We start from the raw sequence: 19,049 nt of genomic DNA on the forward strand, positions 1-19,049 counted from the left end.
CAGACACACGAGACAGCGCCTGTGGCCGTCGGAAGCAGAGAGCACTCTACCGCATCCAGGAACAACACAGGGGCGGAAGGGCATCTTTATAAAGACGCGACCTTAAAAGGACGTTCAACGCCGCTGTGTTTTGCTCTTTTAGAGGAAATTACTCTTTTAAATAAAATTAGGGAAAAAATTAGGGAAAAAAACTCGTGAGAGTTTTTAAATCTGCACTGTCGATGCGCCCAGGGGCAGGAATGCACAGCCGTGCAAACAGGAGAAAGCCGCTGTTGTGCCGTAGAATCCAACAGCATGCAGCAGAGGGATAACAGGAACTCGGTGTGTACACGCAGCAGTTGCAGACACGACCATCGGCTCTGAATAAATTTTCTGAATGAACTCCCGTATTTGCGCCGCTTAAATACCAGTATGTCCGGGGGCGGGACATGCAAATACTGGTTGCCAACTCTCATTGGCCTTTTTTCATAGTCCAGAGGTGAATATCGGCGCTCAAGAGAGACCCCTAGTGTCGCTTCTCTGACACAACGTGGAGAGAGCGACAGAAGGGGAAACTAAAATACTAAAAAACATTTTCATGACTACAAAACTATTGTTAAAAATAACTGCTATTAAATATACTGAAAAACAAATCTGACACTAGACAACACATACACATTTTGTTTTACCCCTAACCCGAAGTCTAACCCTGATGAAAACAAAACTGCATTTCAAGGACAAATTTAAAATAAATTTGAAACATCAGACAAAAAGGTGTCAATACAGTAGAGCAGATGTAAACTGTCAGCATGGGCTCCTGAGGCTGATAATGACAATATTAAACAGTGTTTGTTGGAAACTTGGCAGAATTTGGTCATTCTGCACAATTTCAGTTGGCCTACAACTTTGTATAAAAACTGTTACATGGCACCCAGGAGTAATGAAAGCTGTTTTGACATACCAGTCAGGCAGTCAGCATTAGAGTCATTATCTAACCCTGATATATCTTACTCTTAAATCTCCTTTGTTTGCATTTCCAGTCCGATGGATACTCAGACAGGTCTTTACGGTCTTCTGTTTACAGATAAAGTCAGGATCTGAGAGCATGGGTTGGCAAGGGATCCTATGGCTTTTGACATCATTTATTTTGGTGAGTACGGACAGTAACATCATTCATTTAAATTCATGTGAAATCAGCTCTAAATCAGCATAGAATTTGACATTTAACCCATATGACCTCAAAACAATGTGCCCTTTTGGCCTCAAATATATATACTGTATATTTTTTGTTAATTGTGGTTTGATGTTTTCTCTCCTCATGACCACCCCTCACCAAAATTGTCCACAAGAAAAAAATCCATTACTCACTAATTGCTCCAGTTTGGTAATTACAGTACACGTGGAGGTGAACTGCAACCCCAAAGAACAATTCAGCCATGAAATAGTCTCACCAGAGCTCCATCAATGCTGGAATAGTCATAGCAGCTGGCAATGTGTCAAAATGATGAAATGGGAGCATATGAAGCCCTACACAACAACAGTCTGTAAAGCAATTGCAAACAAGGCAATACCTTACTTCCCTAATTTTGTATGCATGTTAAAACGTTAAATCCTCTCACTTTATTTCTGACCTTGAAGCTATTTTCACATGACTGCATATAAACCGACTTAAAGGAATAATAATGAGCTTGCATAATAGCTTAATGCATCTAAAAGTATAATGGGACATGACATATAATTAAAGGTCGGCATGGATGATGCCCACACTAAACCGTACAGTATTGGAATGGGAAACTCATGCCAAAGGGTGTGGATTGGCCCCTAATGGCTCTGAAATTATATATAAAATGGAAGATTTTACAAGTAGCCTGAATGATTATTAAATTACAAAATGATGGTAACTGTATGGACTTTGGGCACTATGACTAAATCATAATTAATTTTATTTAGTTTTTTTAATAATGCTTCTCACAATATGCAGTGTTCAAAAACAGATTAAAAACAATAGTGCATAACAAACCCCCAGTGATCAATCCAAAGGTTACTGTGTCAAGGAAAACTCCTTAAAATGTTTAAAGCTGAAGTGTGTAATTTCTGTGCCACCAAATGGAATTGCAATAATAAACTTTGTATTCAAACAGCCTTCTGAATTAGCTCCTCTCTACTGCTGATCAAACAAACAGTTATTTTATAGTGCCAAACACACTGTATTTAGTTTCCAAAAAAATTTACCTGCTTATGGCCTACTTATAGATTTCTCTGCATATTAAGCAGGTATTTTAACACTGAGATTGTAACACTTCAGCTTGAAGTTGATGATGAAGAAACCTTGGCAGGAACCAAGAACTCCTTACATTTATACAAAGCATACAAACAAGGTTTAGGTTTAGAGTTAGTATTAATGATAGCGTTGACTAATTTGTTGTTTAATTAAAATTATTTTAATGACTTTAAATAGTGTAGGAATTCATCCATTATGCTTTCTTCACAATGTCAGTTCTCTGTGATTTATTAAACATGTCATAAATGTTTGATAATTAATTTCCATTGAAGGACAAATGGGTTTCCTGAGTGACTTGGGTGGTGGCCTGGTGGTCGTATGTATGACGTCATTTACTTCAATGTTTGGAGTGACATCATATGTACGGCTGCTAAACTGCTACATGGGACATCAGAAACCTCACAGATATACTTGGTGTTTCAAGTTGTTAAACGTGGTATGATGTGCAAGGTAAGACTGACGCACAGCACTGAAGAGGCTGCCACAGAAACAAATTCCTGATGATAATAATGAGAAGGTGGGCTTAAGAGAATCAGTGGTCTTAGTGGTAAATGAATGTAGAATTCATAACTGCAAAAGGAGAAAAAGTAAAGCACTTTTTGAATTGGCCCTTTGGCTTTCCATTGAATTATGAGATGACTCATACCAGCGACAGAGATGTGCTTTGAATTCTGATATCAAACGGTTCTTTGTGTCTGAAGCTTTATCGCTTTAACCCTTTTTTTTTTAAAAAAGCTACATTGAAGGATTTCATATCTACACAATACAAATATGAGCAGAGAAATGTTTTTGGTCAGTTCTTGTTGGTAAAATAACACTCCGCTACACTTTTTGAAATCTCAAGTGCCCATGAAGTGTAAAAAAAAAAAAAGAGTGTCATCAGAATTGAGTAGGTGTGCTTTGACGGTTCAGGTAAGAACATGGAGAAATCCTTTACATTTTAGGTGAATGTACCAGTTCATTATAGTTAAGTACTCTGGTGTGATCAATGTGCCTCTGCTGGGCTCAAATTCATCTCTATTTACAGAGCGTAACGATGGCTGGAACAACTGAGACGAAAGCGGATCCCTTCACAGATTTATCCCTTACGCCTTCCATGATGGCATTGGAGGGAGAGAGGCAGATCATGACTCAGTCTCAGTATAAATGTCTGGAGCTTCTGAGCCGAGATGGACCCTATAATAAAACAGGTAGACAAGATGATGATGGTAATTATCTTACAATTCATTTTCAGTTTAATTACAAAATGGAGCTTTTAATAATCTTTCATAATCTTGAGTGCCAAAGCTGTTAGAGGAACACTTAAATAGAGAAGGTATTGAAGGTAATCTTGGGAACATTATTGTTTAAAGGTGATGTCATTTTTTTTATATTTTAAAATACTTTCTAATGTCCCATTTTAATGTGCAGAGACAACTATCAGTAAGGCATTCGTAGGACGATTCTTCCAAAAAGTATAAACACTTTTAACATGAGACTGTTTGTTGGGGTGGCTCGGCCCAGTGTTATATGAGCATAGTTGTTATTAGGGCTGTCAATTTAGTACTTTCATTTTGTATGATTACTTGTAATTATATGATAAATAACACGTTCAAAATGTACACAGATAATCATGCCCCTGACCCTTATTTAAAATAGGCAATAAGGACTGTTCCTACTATCTGAGGAATTAAAGGAGCCCTATTATGCCCCTTTTTACAAGATGTAATATAAGTCTCAGGTGTCCCCAGAATGTGTCTGTGAAGTTTCAGCTCAAAATACCCCACGGATCGTTTATTATACCATGTTGTAAATGCCTCTTTTTGGGTGGAATCAAAAACACGCTGTTTTCATGTGTGTCTCTTTAAATACAAATGCGCTGCTGCTCCCTAAGAGACAATGGTAACTTTAGCTGCATTAGCTGTGGAATCGAACATTCGGAAAGGCAAATTGCAAACATCCTGTTTTATATTGACACTCATTCACAAAGCTGTCTGGTGTAAAAATGATTTGTACAAACATACAAACATTTCTATATGTTTTGTGGGCACATTTCCTTCAAAAACAAAACAACACTACGTTTTCAGTGGCTCTGATGCTGGGAGTACATGAAGAATCTTATGTTCACTTTTACAGCCAACAACAGAACATATATGATGCTTATGAAGATGAGACATTATTCTTCTCACAGTATCTGCTCCAGCATGGAATAAAAATGGCAGACTGCGTGTAGATCCCTCAGGGGAGGATCTACGATAAAAGGGTGGAGTCCATCACCAGTCGTGGGCACGGCTTGCTCTAACCTGAAGTCACTTTAGAGCAGAAACGAAAACCGTTTATTTTGACACACTGTTTTTGATTAATAGAAATATAAGAAAGAGGAGTTGGTGGACATTTAACATTGTAGGGTGGTTGTGTACACACACTGCCGACTCACATTTATGTACAAACATGTGAATTTTGCATAAAAGGTCCCCTTTAAAGCCTGATGTACAACCTTGTTGTTTTTGTAAATTTGTAGCATTAAGGGGCAGTCAGCACACCAATTGTACTGGCAACACGCCTTCCACAGATGATGTACTTTTGTCTCAAAAACTGCAGGAATGAGCACAACAGAATGCAGGGCTCTGTTTCAAACTACGCTGAAGTTGACACAGCATCCAAAAAACAGCGCTTTTGACTAGAGGCACTAAAAACTAGCAAGACATGACACAACTGCCCCAAAAGTGTCTGTCAGAAGCATGAGTACATAAACCAGCAATTCAAAATAGTGCAGACAGAATTAGGCCAATAAAAGGGTTATGTTCAATTATAAAACAGAATTTTGACTTTTATAGCCACTTTTCGTATGGTATAAATGCTTTACTTGTCTGCTCCCACATTATACATGTATATGGTTAATGTATTTGAATTATAATACTTATTATACAGTATGTTTATATTTATTTTAACTATTGATATCACTTTACAATGAGGCTCCATTTGTTAACATTAGTTAACAACATTAGTTAATATGAACTAACAATGAACAATACTTTAACATTATTTATTAATCTCAGTTAATGTTTATTTTAGCATATACTAATACATTTTTTCAATCAAATTGTTAATATTTACATTAGATAATGCACTATGAACTAACATTAACTAACAATGAACAATTGTATTTTATAAACTAACATTAACAAAGATTAACAAAGATGAATATTGCTGTAAATAAATATTGTTAATTCTTTGTTCATGATACCTAATGCATTAACTGATGTTAACAAATGGAACCTTATTGTGGTGTTACCTAACTATTGAATACAAAATTATCGTTTTTGGGGGCCTTTCTCAGTAGATATTGATATATGCGATTAATTAGATAAATTAATCCACGCATCCTGTAATGAATTTGATTAAAATTTTTAATTAATTGACAGCCCTTGTCATTGTATTTGCAGTTCTGTTTAGTGTTGCTAGTGGCACAGAAATACTTCACCTTTAAATTTGTCATATCATAAATTTTCCCCCAGGTCCACTTAAAGTTCATTAATTTTCTTTTGCACCAAAAACGTAGTAATTGAATTCCTATTTTTTTTTCTGCTGCGCCTTTAAGACTCCTATGTAAACACCCTCTTTGAATGGGTAATAAGATGCAGTGCCAATCTAGTTATTAACTGCCCTTTCCTTCAATAGCGTCCTCTTTGCAAAGCCAGCACTACATTGTGATAGGTTCACAAAACAATGAACGTTGAAATGTACCACTCAAATTATTGATATCAGACAAAATAATCAGGGACATTATTAAAAATAAACATCAGCCACTCTTTTCTAACATTGGAATCCTTCAGAAGTTTGTGCAGAGCGATAGATGTTACACACAGACAGGATCATTTAACAACTTAGTTTCAGTATTATTATTTTTTTCTCTGGAAAGGAAGTTTTGAGTTCTGAAAGTTACGGTATGTTTGCACGGTACAATAAACTCTTTTATCACAAAAGACAAAGTAAAATTGTATTTCCCCATGATATTACCTCTTTAAATTACATTTTTATAGGTTCATTCTGCAGCAGATTCTGGGATGGCTTACTCTGCTGGGATGAAACCCCAGCTGGAACATATGCCTCTCAGAACTGCCCAGACTACCCCAGCTTTGACCCCTTGGGTAAGACATGGTACAGTCACATCTGGATTGGTCCCTCTTGAGGATCAAAGCACTCATAACTCTTGCAAATCACTGCAGTTCTACAGCAAGCATGACATTTGTTACATGTCTATGATCTGCATATTATAAAACAAAAGATGTTGCTCCAGAGAGGGATTCCAAATCATGGACAACACTCCATCATAATGAAAATTGAAACAGAGGTGGTACTATCACTCTCACAGAGCTTATATTTAGAAGCGCAAAAACAATTTATTAGCTGACAGAGATGTGCAGGCAGATGCAAGAATGTCCTGATTTGTCTTTCTTTCTGTCATTCCCTTTTTTTGCCCTTTTTTGTTTATTTGTTTATTACTTTTATTGGGAATCACCTTTTGCTCTAAGAGAACAAAGATTTTTGCTAAAGTACAAAGTAAATCATATTTTGTCAAATATGGAAGAGAAATAATTTTCTGATTGCCTTTAAAAAAGTACATACACAGTGTGACATGCTATCTGCTATGCTATTGATCTAAAACGTTTTTAAAAGCATTTTGTTAATTCTTTTACAATTATTATGCACACATATTTCATGTAGAGCTTATATTTGCTGAAATAATAAATGGAATCTTTTAACTTTTAAATATGAATTAGTCACTCATTTGATCATTTAAAATAAAATAGTGTGGGGGAAAGAATGATTTACATAATATATGCACATTAACATATTATTGTACATACAGTTTATTTGTAATATGTACATTGTAATACTATATGTACAGTACATGCCATGCTGTATTATAGATATAGATTTAAAATTTGTGCATTTATAAAAATGTTAATCTTATGTTTAACCTAATATCTTAACCTAACCTATTTAACTTACTGTAATATCTTACTGTAGGACTGATTTTTTTTTTAAGTCTTCATTATTGTTCTCTGATAGCGATTACTCTATCCAAGAGTCAGTAATCTCTATTTCTACAAATGCACAGACCACTAGAACACTTAAGCTGAAGTAATCACACTGGAATTTCTTTTTCCCTACAGAAAAAGTAACCAAATACTGTGATGAAACTAGTAACTGGGTACACAGTTCAACCATCAATAAGACCTGGTCCCATTGTCTCACATTCTCAAAGGAAAAAGTAAAGGTAAAGTAAATTATACAATACGCCTATAATAAAGAAACAGCGTGCCCAAAAATGACATTTCTACCATTATTTACTCACCCTTATGTTGTTTCAAACCCATATGACTTTCTATCTTCCATGAAACACAAAATGAATTGTTAGATCGAATGAAAGGCTCAGCCACTATATACTTCAATTGTATGGAAAAAGATATATTGGATGTGAATGGTGACGGAAACGTACATTCTGCTTGCATCTCCTTTATTGTTCCACAGTAGAAAGTCATATAGGTTTGTTGCAAAATGAGGGTGAGTAAATGACAGATATTTTATTTTTGGATGAACTATCCCTTTAAATTAAATAAATAAATGAATGTGAATTCTCATAATGAACGCTTTTTGTTCAGCAGACGTTACCAGTTCATGGCTTTTTGGAGACGGAGATGGATCCCACAGCTGAGAGTCAGGTCAGCCCTATTGTGACTCAGAAAGCAGAGGAGAGAAAGAAGATAATCAATGGACAATATAAATGCTTTGAGAAAATGAACAGAGACCTGCCATATAACAAATCAGGTGTGAAAACATAGAGCCACAGAATAGGTTTGAGATTAAATCATCTGACACAAAGTGCAAAGAGCAACTGCACAGAGGAATCGGTCCTGATTGCTAGTGTGCTTGTCTTTATAGGACCATATTGTAACCGGACTTGGGATGGCTGGCTTTGCTGGGACGACACTCCAGCAGGAACATACACATCTCAAAACTGTCCCAACTACTTCCCTGACTTTGACTCTACTGGTAAAATTTGCTAATTTGTTATTTAACTGATGCTTTAGTACACTTATAACAATACATTCAATTAAATATTTCCAATTGAAACTGGTTGTTTGGCCATTACATATCAAAGGACTCGTCCCCCCTCTTATAATGGTCAATAAGGTTTTGATACAGTACAGCCATTAACCATCATTTACTACTTGATGGTCGGTTGCAGATAGTTTTAGGGGAGGGACACTCTCACTCTAGAGAGCATTTGATTGGACAAAAATCAGTGTAGTGCAAGATGAGTCATCAATAATTTGACTTTATGTGTGCACTAGCATGTAAATGGCCTAAAAGCCTATTGACATTGTCAAAAAGCCACAAAATTCAATTTCACAGGACTTTTAACTGCCTTTAAGTGTCTTTGAGAGCAAAATGGTTGTCGTTGTCACATACAACCTTTTGATTTTTAATCCTTGGTGTCCTTTCCCATTCTTAAAGTTTTCTCAAATGGTTCTTAAAAATACATAAAGATCCAGCTCACATATTGCTGAGTTTTCCCCAGGACATCACAGCTGTCTTTTTGAAAACTTCACTGAAGCAAGTTAAAAGCTCTGAGCCTTTCTGTCACTAGGGTTACTTCTTCAAAGCTAAAGTAGAAAAGATTTTGTAATGCAGTTGTATCACAGGTTTCTCCTTGTTTATATAGAAAGGGTCACAAAGTACTGCGATGAGACAGGAAACTGGTTCAGGCACCCAGAGACTAACAGGACTTGGTCCAACTACACCCTGTGCATTGCTCACACCAAGGACAAGCTCAAGGTAGGATTGGGTCATCCTTATATTACTGGAAGTAAAAATCCTATTCTTTTTTCCATAGATGAATTGATTTTTAGAGATAACTTCCAAACCTTTAAAGACAGACCTACTGTGAGCTCCAAGGTTTTTCATCGATGGTATATGCTTCTGGTAAAGTCATCAGTCCGAGTGATTTCAACTTCATTGTTTAAACATCATGTTTAATAGCAGAGCTCCTGGTGAATGTCTACACTACCCATGGTCCAGCAGAGAAAAATCCACTAATTAGAGAACTGCGGCCAAGAAAGCCCACCAAACAAGCCCGGAAGTGACTGCCCACTCCCTTGATGTACCATAATCCTCAAACTATTTATATATTTCTATAAATCAGAATATTTTTAAATAAACAAAAACATAATATGCATGCATGAGCATGCTGGATTGCATTAATCAACAACTTAAAATCAACAGTTTTGTATACTTCCATCACTTTATATTCGGTTACGTCATTCGCAATGCTTCATGGGATTGTAGTCCGTGCCCTTTGTGAAAGATGGTACACAGTCTTGTCTGTACACATTTTTGTCAGATTTTCTAATATTGTTTCACTTCAAAACAAAGTTTGAAATGTTGTGATTTTACTCTGAGCTGGTTGGTTTGGTTTATGGTTTAGAACTCTTTTATGAAGTATTTTATAAAAAGTCTATGGAAGAAATTAATGGGAAAAATACTTCCAGAACCGGAGTGGTGGTGTCATAGTGGGCTAAAGCATATAACTGGTAATCAGAAGGTCACTGGTCCTTGAGCAAGGCACATTGCTCCAGGGGAATTGTCCCTGTAAAAAGTGCACTGTAAGTCGCTTTGGATAAAAGCGTCTGCCAAATGCATAAATGTAAATGTAAATGGAACCAAGGTGGCTAAAACAAGTGGGTGGACACTGTTGTGATATATTGGTTGCACTTCCCTTTGTGTAGTATTCTGAATATTTCTTAACAAGATTTTAATTGGTCAAATGTAAAGAACAAAAATTCCAATATAGCACCTTTTTAGATACAGTAAAAGATTTTCAATGTGATGCAGTCTATGAGTTTTATAGAGCTGAACCGCATCTTCTAGATTATCCTGTAGAAGACTTTTCTAGATGTTGGGTATCATAAAAGTGTATGAAAATATGCAAATGTTGCAAATGGAAACAGGCCAAATAATAAATGGATCAGTATTTGGGGCAAACAGATCACAGTGCCAGAATCTGATAATTTTTCAACATAGTTTAAAACAAGTGTAAACATAGAAGTACATTATGATTGGTCTTCAGACTGTTTGACAGCTGTTCAGTAAATTAATGTTGGATTTGAATATTTGGATCTTGCGTGTTTCCTTGAGACAGAACAGCATGTCTAAGTGGTATGTCTACAAAGAGCAGTTTACAGATTAACCAAACAGCTTGGAGGACAGTGGCATTTAAAATTATTCATAACATAATGGTTACACTGCTGTAAAGCTGCTGTTTTACAAACTGAGAAGTACAGATAGAGATGTGTGTGTGAGAGAGGGAGAGGTAAAAACCTAAACTTCATCTGACCAGATGGAACTGACTTGAGTTCATATAAAAGGCACAACAAGATGAGATGCACTCTTTCAAGGCAACTTCTTAATCTGTTTAGTATGCTGAGATTTCATCCTCTTTGCATTAAACTTACTGTTCAACAACACAGAGTGGGGTTCAAAACTCGGAGTCCACACTGAATATCTGGATTTCAAATCTAATTAAAATCTTAAAATAAACAAAGTATATCTAAAAATGCAAAATACATACATTAAGCATACGTAAGCATATTCACAAGTGGACTCAGGGTTTTGAACCTGACTGTATATGCGTGTATCATCTTTTTAAAAAGTCTCATATTGACCCTGATCTTATTTCTCTCATTTCAGATGGCGTATATTTTGTATTACATGGCGATTGTGGGTCATGCTCTGTCTATTGTATCTCTTCTCATCTCCCTGGCCATATTCTTTTATTTCAGGTGAGTTTACACCCCACCTTGACTCGTTTAAGCTTCTCAGAGAGAGATTTACCAAGAGGCTCTTGCGTAATCCATTCATCACTGTGGCCAATTCAAACCAAATAGAAAAGATGGATAGGCAGTACCTGTGGCGTGCCACTGCCGGCCTGGCTCCATAGAAATGCAATCTGTGCCCTGTAGTTAAATGGGTTAACCCCTGAATTATTTAGAAGTTTGGATCAGGCGATTACTTCCCCAAAGTCAGAGAGAGTTGCATTTTCCCTTGGCTTTTTGATTGAATTACCATATACAGTGCCTTGGAAATACATTGAAAACCATATCCAACCTTCTCATTTGACTGAATTGCAAATCATAAATTGAATTGGAGTTCTCTGTGACATGTCTGTATACACACTAAAACCCAAAAGGAATTATTTCTGTGTGAATGTGGATAGATGAAAAACAATTATCCTAACAAAGGACGCAATTGTCTTCTGCCTGTGAATCGTTAAAATAACTTCTACATTTTCTGGATAAATCTTAGTGGTTGATGAATTATTATCTGAGTTGTGAATCTAAAGGACCAGCCTGAAAATGTTGACTGAAAAGTATTTCAGAGAAGTTACAGATAAAGTGAAACCAAGGTGTAAAATGTAAAAAGGATACAAGCAATATCCAAGTGGATGTCTCATTGTGAACTTTTGGTTCAGTTACCAGGAAGTCAGCACCAAACCACCTAAACATGGACTAGAAAAAGGTGTCCCTTAAAGTTTTTTGGCATAAACCAGAAAGGCTTCTTTTCAGTACGAGCCAGGCCTTTTCATGTTGTTAAAATACATCTGGACATTGTGCAACTAAATCTGTTTCAATCTGCTGAAAACGTTGCAAAGGAGGAAGTATCTTTCAGCTGGAGAAACGATTGCTTAAGTAAAAAAAAAGAAAAAAGAAATTGGAGGTCCCATTTGAAACCTTATGGGACTATTTGTGGTACATAAGCATCATCTGAATAAAACAAGCAAGGAATTGCATTGGAAAACTAGTCAAAATCAAAGCTAAACAATGTGCAAAGCTTCTAGTACCCCAAAAGACTTACTGTAAAGCTGGCATAGCTGTGAAAGAATGGATCTGCAAAATGTTTCATAAATTCATATAATCCCTCAATGAGATGAAGGTAAACAGGTTTGGGATGGCTGTCTGCAATGGAGGACTTGATTCGTAGCTTTTCATTCCTCTTGGACTACTCAATGAATTTACTATAATATTTAATACATTATAGAAGGTAAGAGAATTAATTGTGGTGGTGGAGTGAGCCAGAAGAATTGTTACAGCCATTTCTAAATATGCTGTGACTGAAAACATTAGATGAACATTTTCCTCCAAAACCTTTGATTGTGATATTCTGTTAAAATAGGGAAATACTTAAACTTACAGTAAATATACTGTTTGCATAAGTATTTTTATTTTTGTTCATTACAAATGGAAGATTTTCAAATTTGGTAACAATTTACTCTAAGGTTCTACAATATATATTAACATCAATGAATGCAATAGGTAGGCCTAAATATGTATTTGGTAATTCATTTGCTTAATGTACATTTGTAAACATCCTATTATTCATAATTGTAAATGTTAGTTCATAATGCACAATCGAATGTTAACATATAATAATGATTATACTAAACATTTATGTAAAATGTAAAAATGTATACAGTATGCAGAAATTAACCAAGTTTAATACATTATGTAAAAATATTGTTTATTGTTAGTTCATGTCAGCTATGGCATTACTGTAACTAATGTTTACAAATACCACCTAATTGTAAAGTGTTACTTTTATTAATTTGGTGTTCAAAAAATAAACATCAGATAATTACATCTGTAATTCAGTAAAGTGAGAACTTTTGTTAGTGTTGCCATTTTTAAAGTGATGCCTCTGTAAACAACACAAAAATGCAGCTCATTTGGCTTTGGTGTCAAAAAAAAAATAGTTTCTCATCATTGTGTTTTATTGACTGCAAATCCTTGGTGTCTGTTTCTCTGACAGAGCTGCACTAAGCTCCGAGCCAAATCAGTAGTGTTTGTCAGGATTTGTGTGTCATTTTATGCTGTCTTGGTTTCCCTTCTCACCCTATTCGGTATCCCCTGAGGTAAACTCAATTTCATGGGTAGTTAAACTGGTGCCGAATAGAGTGTCTTTTATACATTTGACAGCACATAAACTTAAAACCTTACACACAGTATGTACAGTTTACAAAGTGATTCTAAATGAGAACGCCCCCAAATATTTGGTTGTTGACCTTGGGGGTGTGGTTGTGATTGTGATTGTGGTCGTGCTGCCTCCCCATGGATATATATAACACATGTAAACCAAATTATAAATACTAGAAATATAAAATAATGAATGAACAATTGACGACGGACTGTTGAATTGTTGGAAAATAATGCACACCTGAGGTGGTAATGCGGTCACGACGCACAGCAATTCAATGGGCCAGAGTCAATTATTCCGCTTATACCACGGTTACCACACCTTAAGACATCGTTCAGGGTTTTACCTCAAGACATTTTCTGGTTTCCGCCCCAAAACGTTTTTGTGAGTGGAACTACTTTCTTCCGCCATGGATTCAGCGTCTTGCTTTAATACACTCCGAGCCTTCGTTGCTAATTAGAAAACGTCACATTAGAACTAACAACAGAGGCTTGCGCTGCTTTACTGGAGCACTAACTGGAGCAAGATGTTAGTGCGTGTGAGTTTTATTTGAGGGATCGAAAGAGAGAAACTCAGAAAATGAGAGAGATCACTTCTGGGATTACCTTTTTTGTTGCAGCTATCATCAGAAGTAACATAGCTTCAAAATCCCTAAGATGTGTGTCGCAATATTCCCGTTATAATACTTAACAACTTTTTTCATTCTCACTGAGCTGCAGGAGTGTGTTGACCCGACGACTCTATTTTACTCTCACGAGTATGTTTGGGCCTAAGTGTGTGCGTTATGCAAATAATGTGTGTCCATGTGTATGAGAGCTTAAAAGTGAGGGAGGGGGAGTGCAAGTTCTTTCCCCAAATATATTTCAGATAATATAGAAACTGTTGTATTGATCAAGTGTATCTAACTATAATAAAGCTCAAGCCTCAATGTATGTGTGTGTGTGTGTGTGTGTGTGTGTGTGTGTTAGTGTGGGGGAGACGAGGGAGCGCGAGGGCTCTTTTTAACCAAAATTGAAATAAATGTAGGGTATTTTAGACATTGTTTGACATTTGTAACCAATTTATTTTAACCAATGTCTTTGTTTTAACTGGTTATTTTGTTGTGGTAAAAAATAACTGTGTGGCTCTTTGAAATTACTGAAATAATTTGGCGAAATAATATGGAACCGTTATGTGGTCAAGACCTGGAACTACTTCAAAGCAGTGCATATCCTAGAAAATAATTGCACACCTTAGAATGTCCGTAAACCAATCAAAATCAAGCATTTAAAAGACCCGTGTTATAAGCACTGTTATTTGAATATTTGGATGCTCCTAACTATGGCTTCATTCATTGTATGATTAAGCTGTAATTGTGCTATATCATATTTTATTGTCTGAATTGAGCTATAGTAGAATACACATGTCAGGGCCAACTTTTGCTCAGTATGCAACAAACGTTTTGAAATATTATTACATATATATGTAAATATAAATATTTTTAATTATCAAATAACATCATGACAGATGACACATCACATGTAAAACAAATTGTGTTTGGCAGGTTCAGAACAATTTCTGGAAGTGTGACATAGCAACGCTTGTTTTTATGGTACAGTTGTGATATTTACTGTCTGATCTCCTGATATGTCAAAGTCGTAATGTTGTTTTATTGAGGCCAGATGTGGTGCTCAGAGAGCTATGTGACAGATACAGCTGCACTAAGCACCCCTGTTTATGCCCTCCAACTAATGCCAGAAATTTTTGGTTAGGAGTATGGGAAATAGCTTTGGAAAATGACCTCCCATCCCTCCATTGCTAAAGGTACAGTTTGCGCTCAGGATGATCTCTGCTGAGACTTTTCAGGCTAAATTGAGTGAAATCATATGAGTAGCATGACTTTTTTTTTTTAAATTGGCTTTATTGTACAAGATTCTGTTGGCGCTGTTCAAGAAGATTTTATTTTAATCTTTGGTTGTTGCAAAATACATCTAACAAACACCGTCTTTGTATATAGAGATAGCTGTTGCACGTGTGAGCTTAATTTACATCTCAAATATGCCTTTAAGTATTTAACAGCTCTGACTAACAACATAACAGCATTTATTACTTGAATTAGAATATCACAAAAATCACAAATCCCAGGAGATCAGCAGCTACAGAAATGCTCAAACCAGCCCTTCTGGCACCAACAAACATGCCGCGGTCCAAATCACTGAGATCAATTTTTTCCTCCATTCTGATGGTTGATTTGAACATTAACTGAAGCTCCTGACCCGTATCTGAATGATTTTATGCACTGCACTGCTGCCACACAATTGGCAGATTAGATAATCGCATGGATGTTTGTTGGTGCCAGACGGGCTTGTTTGAGTATTTCTGTAACTGCTGATCTCCTGGGATTTTCACGCACACCAGTCTCTAGAATTTTCTCCGAATGGTACCAAAAATAAAAAACATCCAGTGAGTGGCAGTTCTGTGGACAGAAATGTCTTGTTGATGAGAGAGGTCAACAGAGAATGGCCAGACAAAGTCTACGGTAACTCAGATAACCGCTCTTTACAATTGTGGTGAGATGAATATCATCTCAGAAAGCTGTTCTGAGATGCTGGTTGGTGCTGTTTTGGCAGCACGAGGGGGACCTATACAAAATTAAGCCGGTGGTTTTAATGTTGTGGCTGATATATCAAGAGAAAGGGAAAATAAAAACAGAATTTCAATAATGTGCCAAGAAATATATTATTATATTGAAAACACATTGTTATGTAATAATATATTAATATATTAATATATTTCAAAACTATAAAAAGTATAGTTCCAGTCCTGGATGCTGATTGGTCAATAGCCTTGCTTTGTCTCTGAGGCACTATTTGTATCACTGCATAGCTGACCTTTATTTTTGTTGCATAGCAGTGTTCTGTTTATTGCTTTGCATCGTACCTAAAAATGCCCTACAGCCGTGACTTTATCACACAAATTTTATATAAATATAAATACACATTATTTAAATCTATTTTGAGCTTACAATGTCATAAGCAAAGTCATTAATATTATGCAAAATCATTCATTAGCAGTTTCAGCTCCCTATACATCATTGCATACCACCTTTGAAGTCCAGTTCAATCACTTTTCCTTAATCATACAGGGTTTCATAAATTCAACTCTAATATAATCCATCGCAAACAGACTGAAGCTATTATTTTCTGTTACTAAGTACTACATGATAAAAACAGGCAAGCATCTGACAATCACATTTTTTGAACAGCAGCCAGAATACTGCCTCAAGTAGCACATAATTTATTGTTCTTTATACTTCATTAAAGCTTTAAAGGGCTTGTTTGTAAAATGAAGTGTGGAGACGCAAGTGCTTTGTTTTTATTAGTATATTCAAAGCTGTATTATACATTTTTTTCAATATTTATTACTTTACAGGCAACATCACTCCTTATAGGTTTCTAGTTACCTTTGATTCATTATAGGTAAAGTGTGTTATTTTTTAATGTTAAAATACTTTTCCTATCCCAGCTTAATGCGCAGAGACAACAAAACATTTATTAAATTATAAAGTAAACTATAAATGATAAATTAATTCAATGTTCAAGAAACCTTTTCGAAAGCAGATGTTATTTTTGCAATTCTGTTTGGTGACACTAGCAGAAATGTATCCCTTCACCTTTAAACAACCAATGGCATGAATGAATGGCCTTGTTTATGCATTCTTTTATGTACAGTTGATATCTTTACAAAAAGAATATGTTGAGTGTGAAACTTGAAATTGCTGTGAAAATGCAGGAGGAACATGCAGGGACTTCAAGGAGAGCTTGAAATTTCCGCAAGGTTTAATCAGTTCTTCGCAGTAAGAAACAGCTTCATCTGTGATTATGTAGACGCACCATGCTTCTAAAGATAAACATACTTTACAAACTTTGAAATTGTTTATTACAAACCCATCTGGAAATAACATGCCAAACTAACATGCAGTTGCATCTGTCATAAATGAGCTGTCATTAATATTTCTTTATCTCTCGTGCAGGAGTCTGAGCTGTCAGAGAATCACACTGCACAAGAACTTGTTCTTCTCCTATGTGCTCAATTCAGCCTTCACCATCGTCAACCTCATAACTGTGGTCAACAACCCCAAAGTGGTGCAGAGGAATCCGGTTTGTCCCTTTCCACATCATCACTCACACTTCCAACACAGTTTTACATTTATTTATTTTTATTTTCTTTTTTGCCTTTAATTTTATCCCCTTTTATCCCAGTTTGGAATGCCCAATTCCCACTACTTAATAGGTCCTTGTGGTGGCGCGGTCACTCACCTCAATCTGGATCCCGAAGGAAAAGTCTCAGTTGCCTCCGCTTCTGAGAGAGTCAATCCACGCATCTTATCATGCGGCACATTGTGCATGAGACGTGGAGGCTCATGCTACTCTACACAATCCACGCTCAAATTACCACATGCCCCATTGAGAGTGAGTACTATTAATCCCGACCACGAGGAGGTTACCCCATGTGACTCTATCCTCCCTAGCAACCGGGCCAATTTGGTTGCTCAGGAGACTTGGCTGGAGTTACTCAGCACACCCTGGATTCAAACTCACGACTCCAGGGTTGATAGTCAGCATCCGTCCTCGCTGAGCTACCCAGGCCCCCAGTTTTACATTTACTAAAAATGAGGACAAATGTAATCACAAGCTGTTCCAGATATTATAAACATGTGTTGGTGCCTTCATAAAAGACGCATTCTTGAATTTTGGAGATCACTGTGAAAGTTCCCTTTTCTCACTTATGAAGGAGGAAGGGGGCCAGCTGAACAGTCCAGGCAAGTCTTTATTCACAGCACTTTTCAGCGTAACACTTAACACAAGACTGCTTTGTGTGTCACTCTGGACTGCCATTGTATCCCTCTCCAGCTCTCAATGCAACACAAAACGTTTAAGCGGGGCAAATACGGGAGTTCATTCAGGATTTTTCTGAGGAGCCGGAAATGGTCCGGCCACAACAGTGGCTCGGTTCAGCGACATGGCGGAGGAAAGACACAACGTGTCGTTCCCTCCCTCGGGGAACGGAGGTTACATACGTAACCAAACGTTCCCTTCTGTCGCTCTCTCCACGTTGTGTCGGAGAAGCGACACTAGGGGACCCATTCCAATCTTGCCATGCGCTGAACCGTGTACGCGAACCGCCGATACAGAGGCGGGCAGGGATTTCATCCAGTGCCGCGCATCGTCTGTACCTGGCTGCACGTACTCTTCCCCAATGCCCCATAAGAACATCGGAATCCTTCTAGTTACCCTGAGGGGAACAAGGCGATGTTTGCCAACATGGGAACGGGCCAGCCTGGCTGGGCCTCTTTTCTCTCTATGTTTCTCGCATAGAGCAATCACGGCCGGGCCCTTACACGCATATAGGGAAGGGGTCTTACCCAGACCCTGCGGAGACCACACCTGCCCTTTTTCTTGGGGAGGAAAAGTGGTAGACACGCCACACGGCCGTCTTAGGGCTCGTGTGGAAAGTATGGTGCGGTGGTAGATCCAGCCTCGAAAGGGGAGTTGCTACAGCACGGCGACCGGGCAGCTGTAACTGCCTAAGGGGGACACGGGGTCCGCTCGTAAGGGGACAGAACCGTGGAATTACACACAGGGGAGTCCGAGCAGGAGGCCTTACCTGTGGAGCACCTATACCAGTACAGGGTAGACATCAGGGTACCCGCGAGTGGCTTGGGTTGGCGAGTTCCTCCGCTGAACCGCGGACCCGGAGGGCTAGGGAGGAATCGACCAGGGGCCCGACTCGG

The 19,049-nt window shown here is 37.3% G+C and overlaps 1 protein-coding gene across 3 annotated transcripts in view; it reads left to right on the top strand.

Moving 5' to 3' along the window:
• Positions 1-19,049, top strand: part of LOC127650660 (calcitonin gene-related peptide type 1 receptor-like) — a 79,269-nt gene that overhangs the window by 38,910 nt on the left and 21,310 nt on the right. For all 3 annotated transcript variants that reach the window (XM_052136232.1, XM_052136231.1, XM_052136230.1), the window contains exons 2-10: positions 1,064-1,129; positions 3,288-3,450; positions 6,283-6,390; positions 7,420-7,523; positions 7,912-8,074; positions 8,189-8,299; positions 8,973-9,085; positions 10,997-11,088; positions 17,289-17,415. In XM_052136232.1, coding sequence (XP_051992192.1) covers positions 1,085-1,129; positions 3,288-3,450; positions 6,283-6,390; positions 7,420-7,523; positions 7,912-8,074; positions 8,189-8,299; positions 8,973-9,085; positions 10,997-11,088; positions 17,289-17,415 — 1,026 coding nt within the window. In that variant the 5' untranslated portion in view covers positions 1,064-1,084. The remainder of the gene's footprint in view (positions 1-1,063; positions 1,130-3,287; positions 3,451-6,282; positions 6,391-7,419; positions 7,524-7,911; positions 8,075-8,188; positions 8,300-8,972; positions 9,086-10,996; positions 11,089-17,288; positions 17,416-19,049) is intronic.

Source organism: Xyrauchen texanus, chromosome 10, assembly GCF_025860055.1.
Source record: "Xyrauchen texanus isolate HMW12.3.18 chromosome 10, RBS_HiC_50CHRs, whole genome shotgun sequence".
Classification (NCBI taxonomy): Eukaryota; Metazoa; Chordata; class Actinopteri; order Cypriniformes; family Catostomidae; genus Xyrauchen; species Xyrauchen texanus.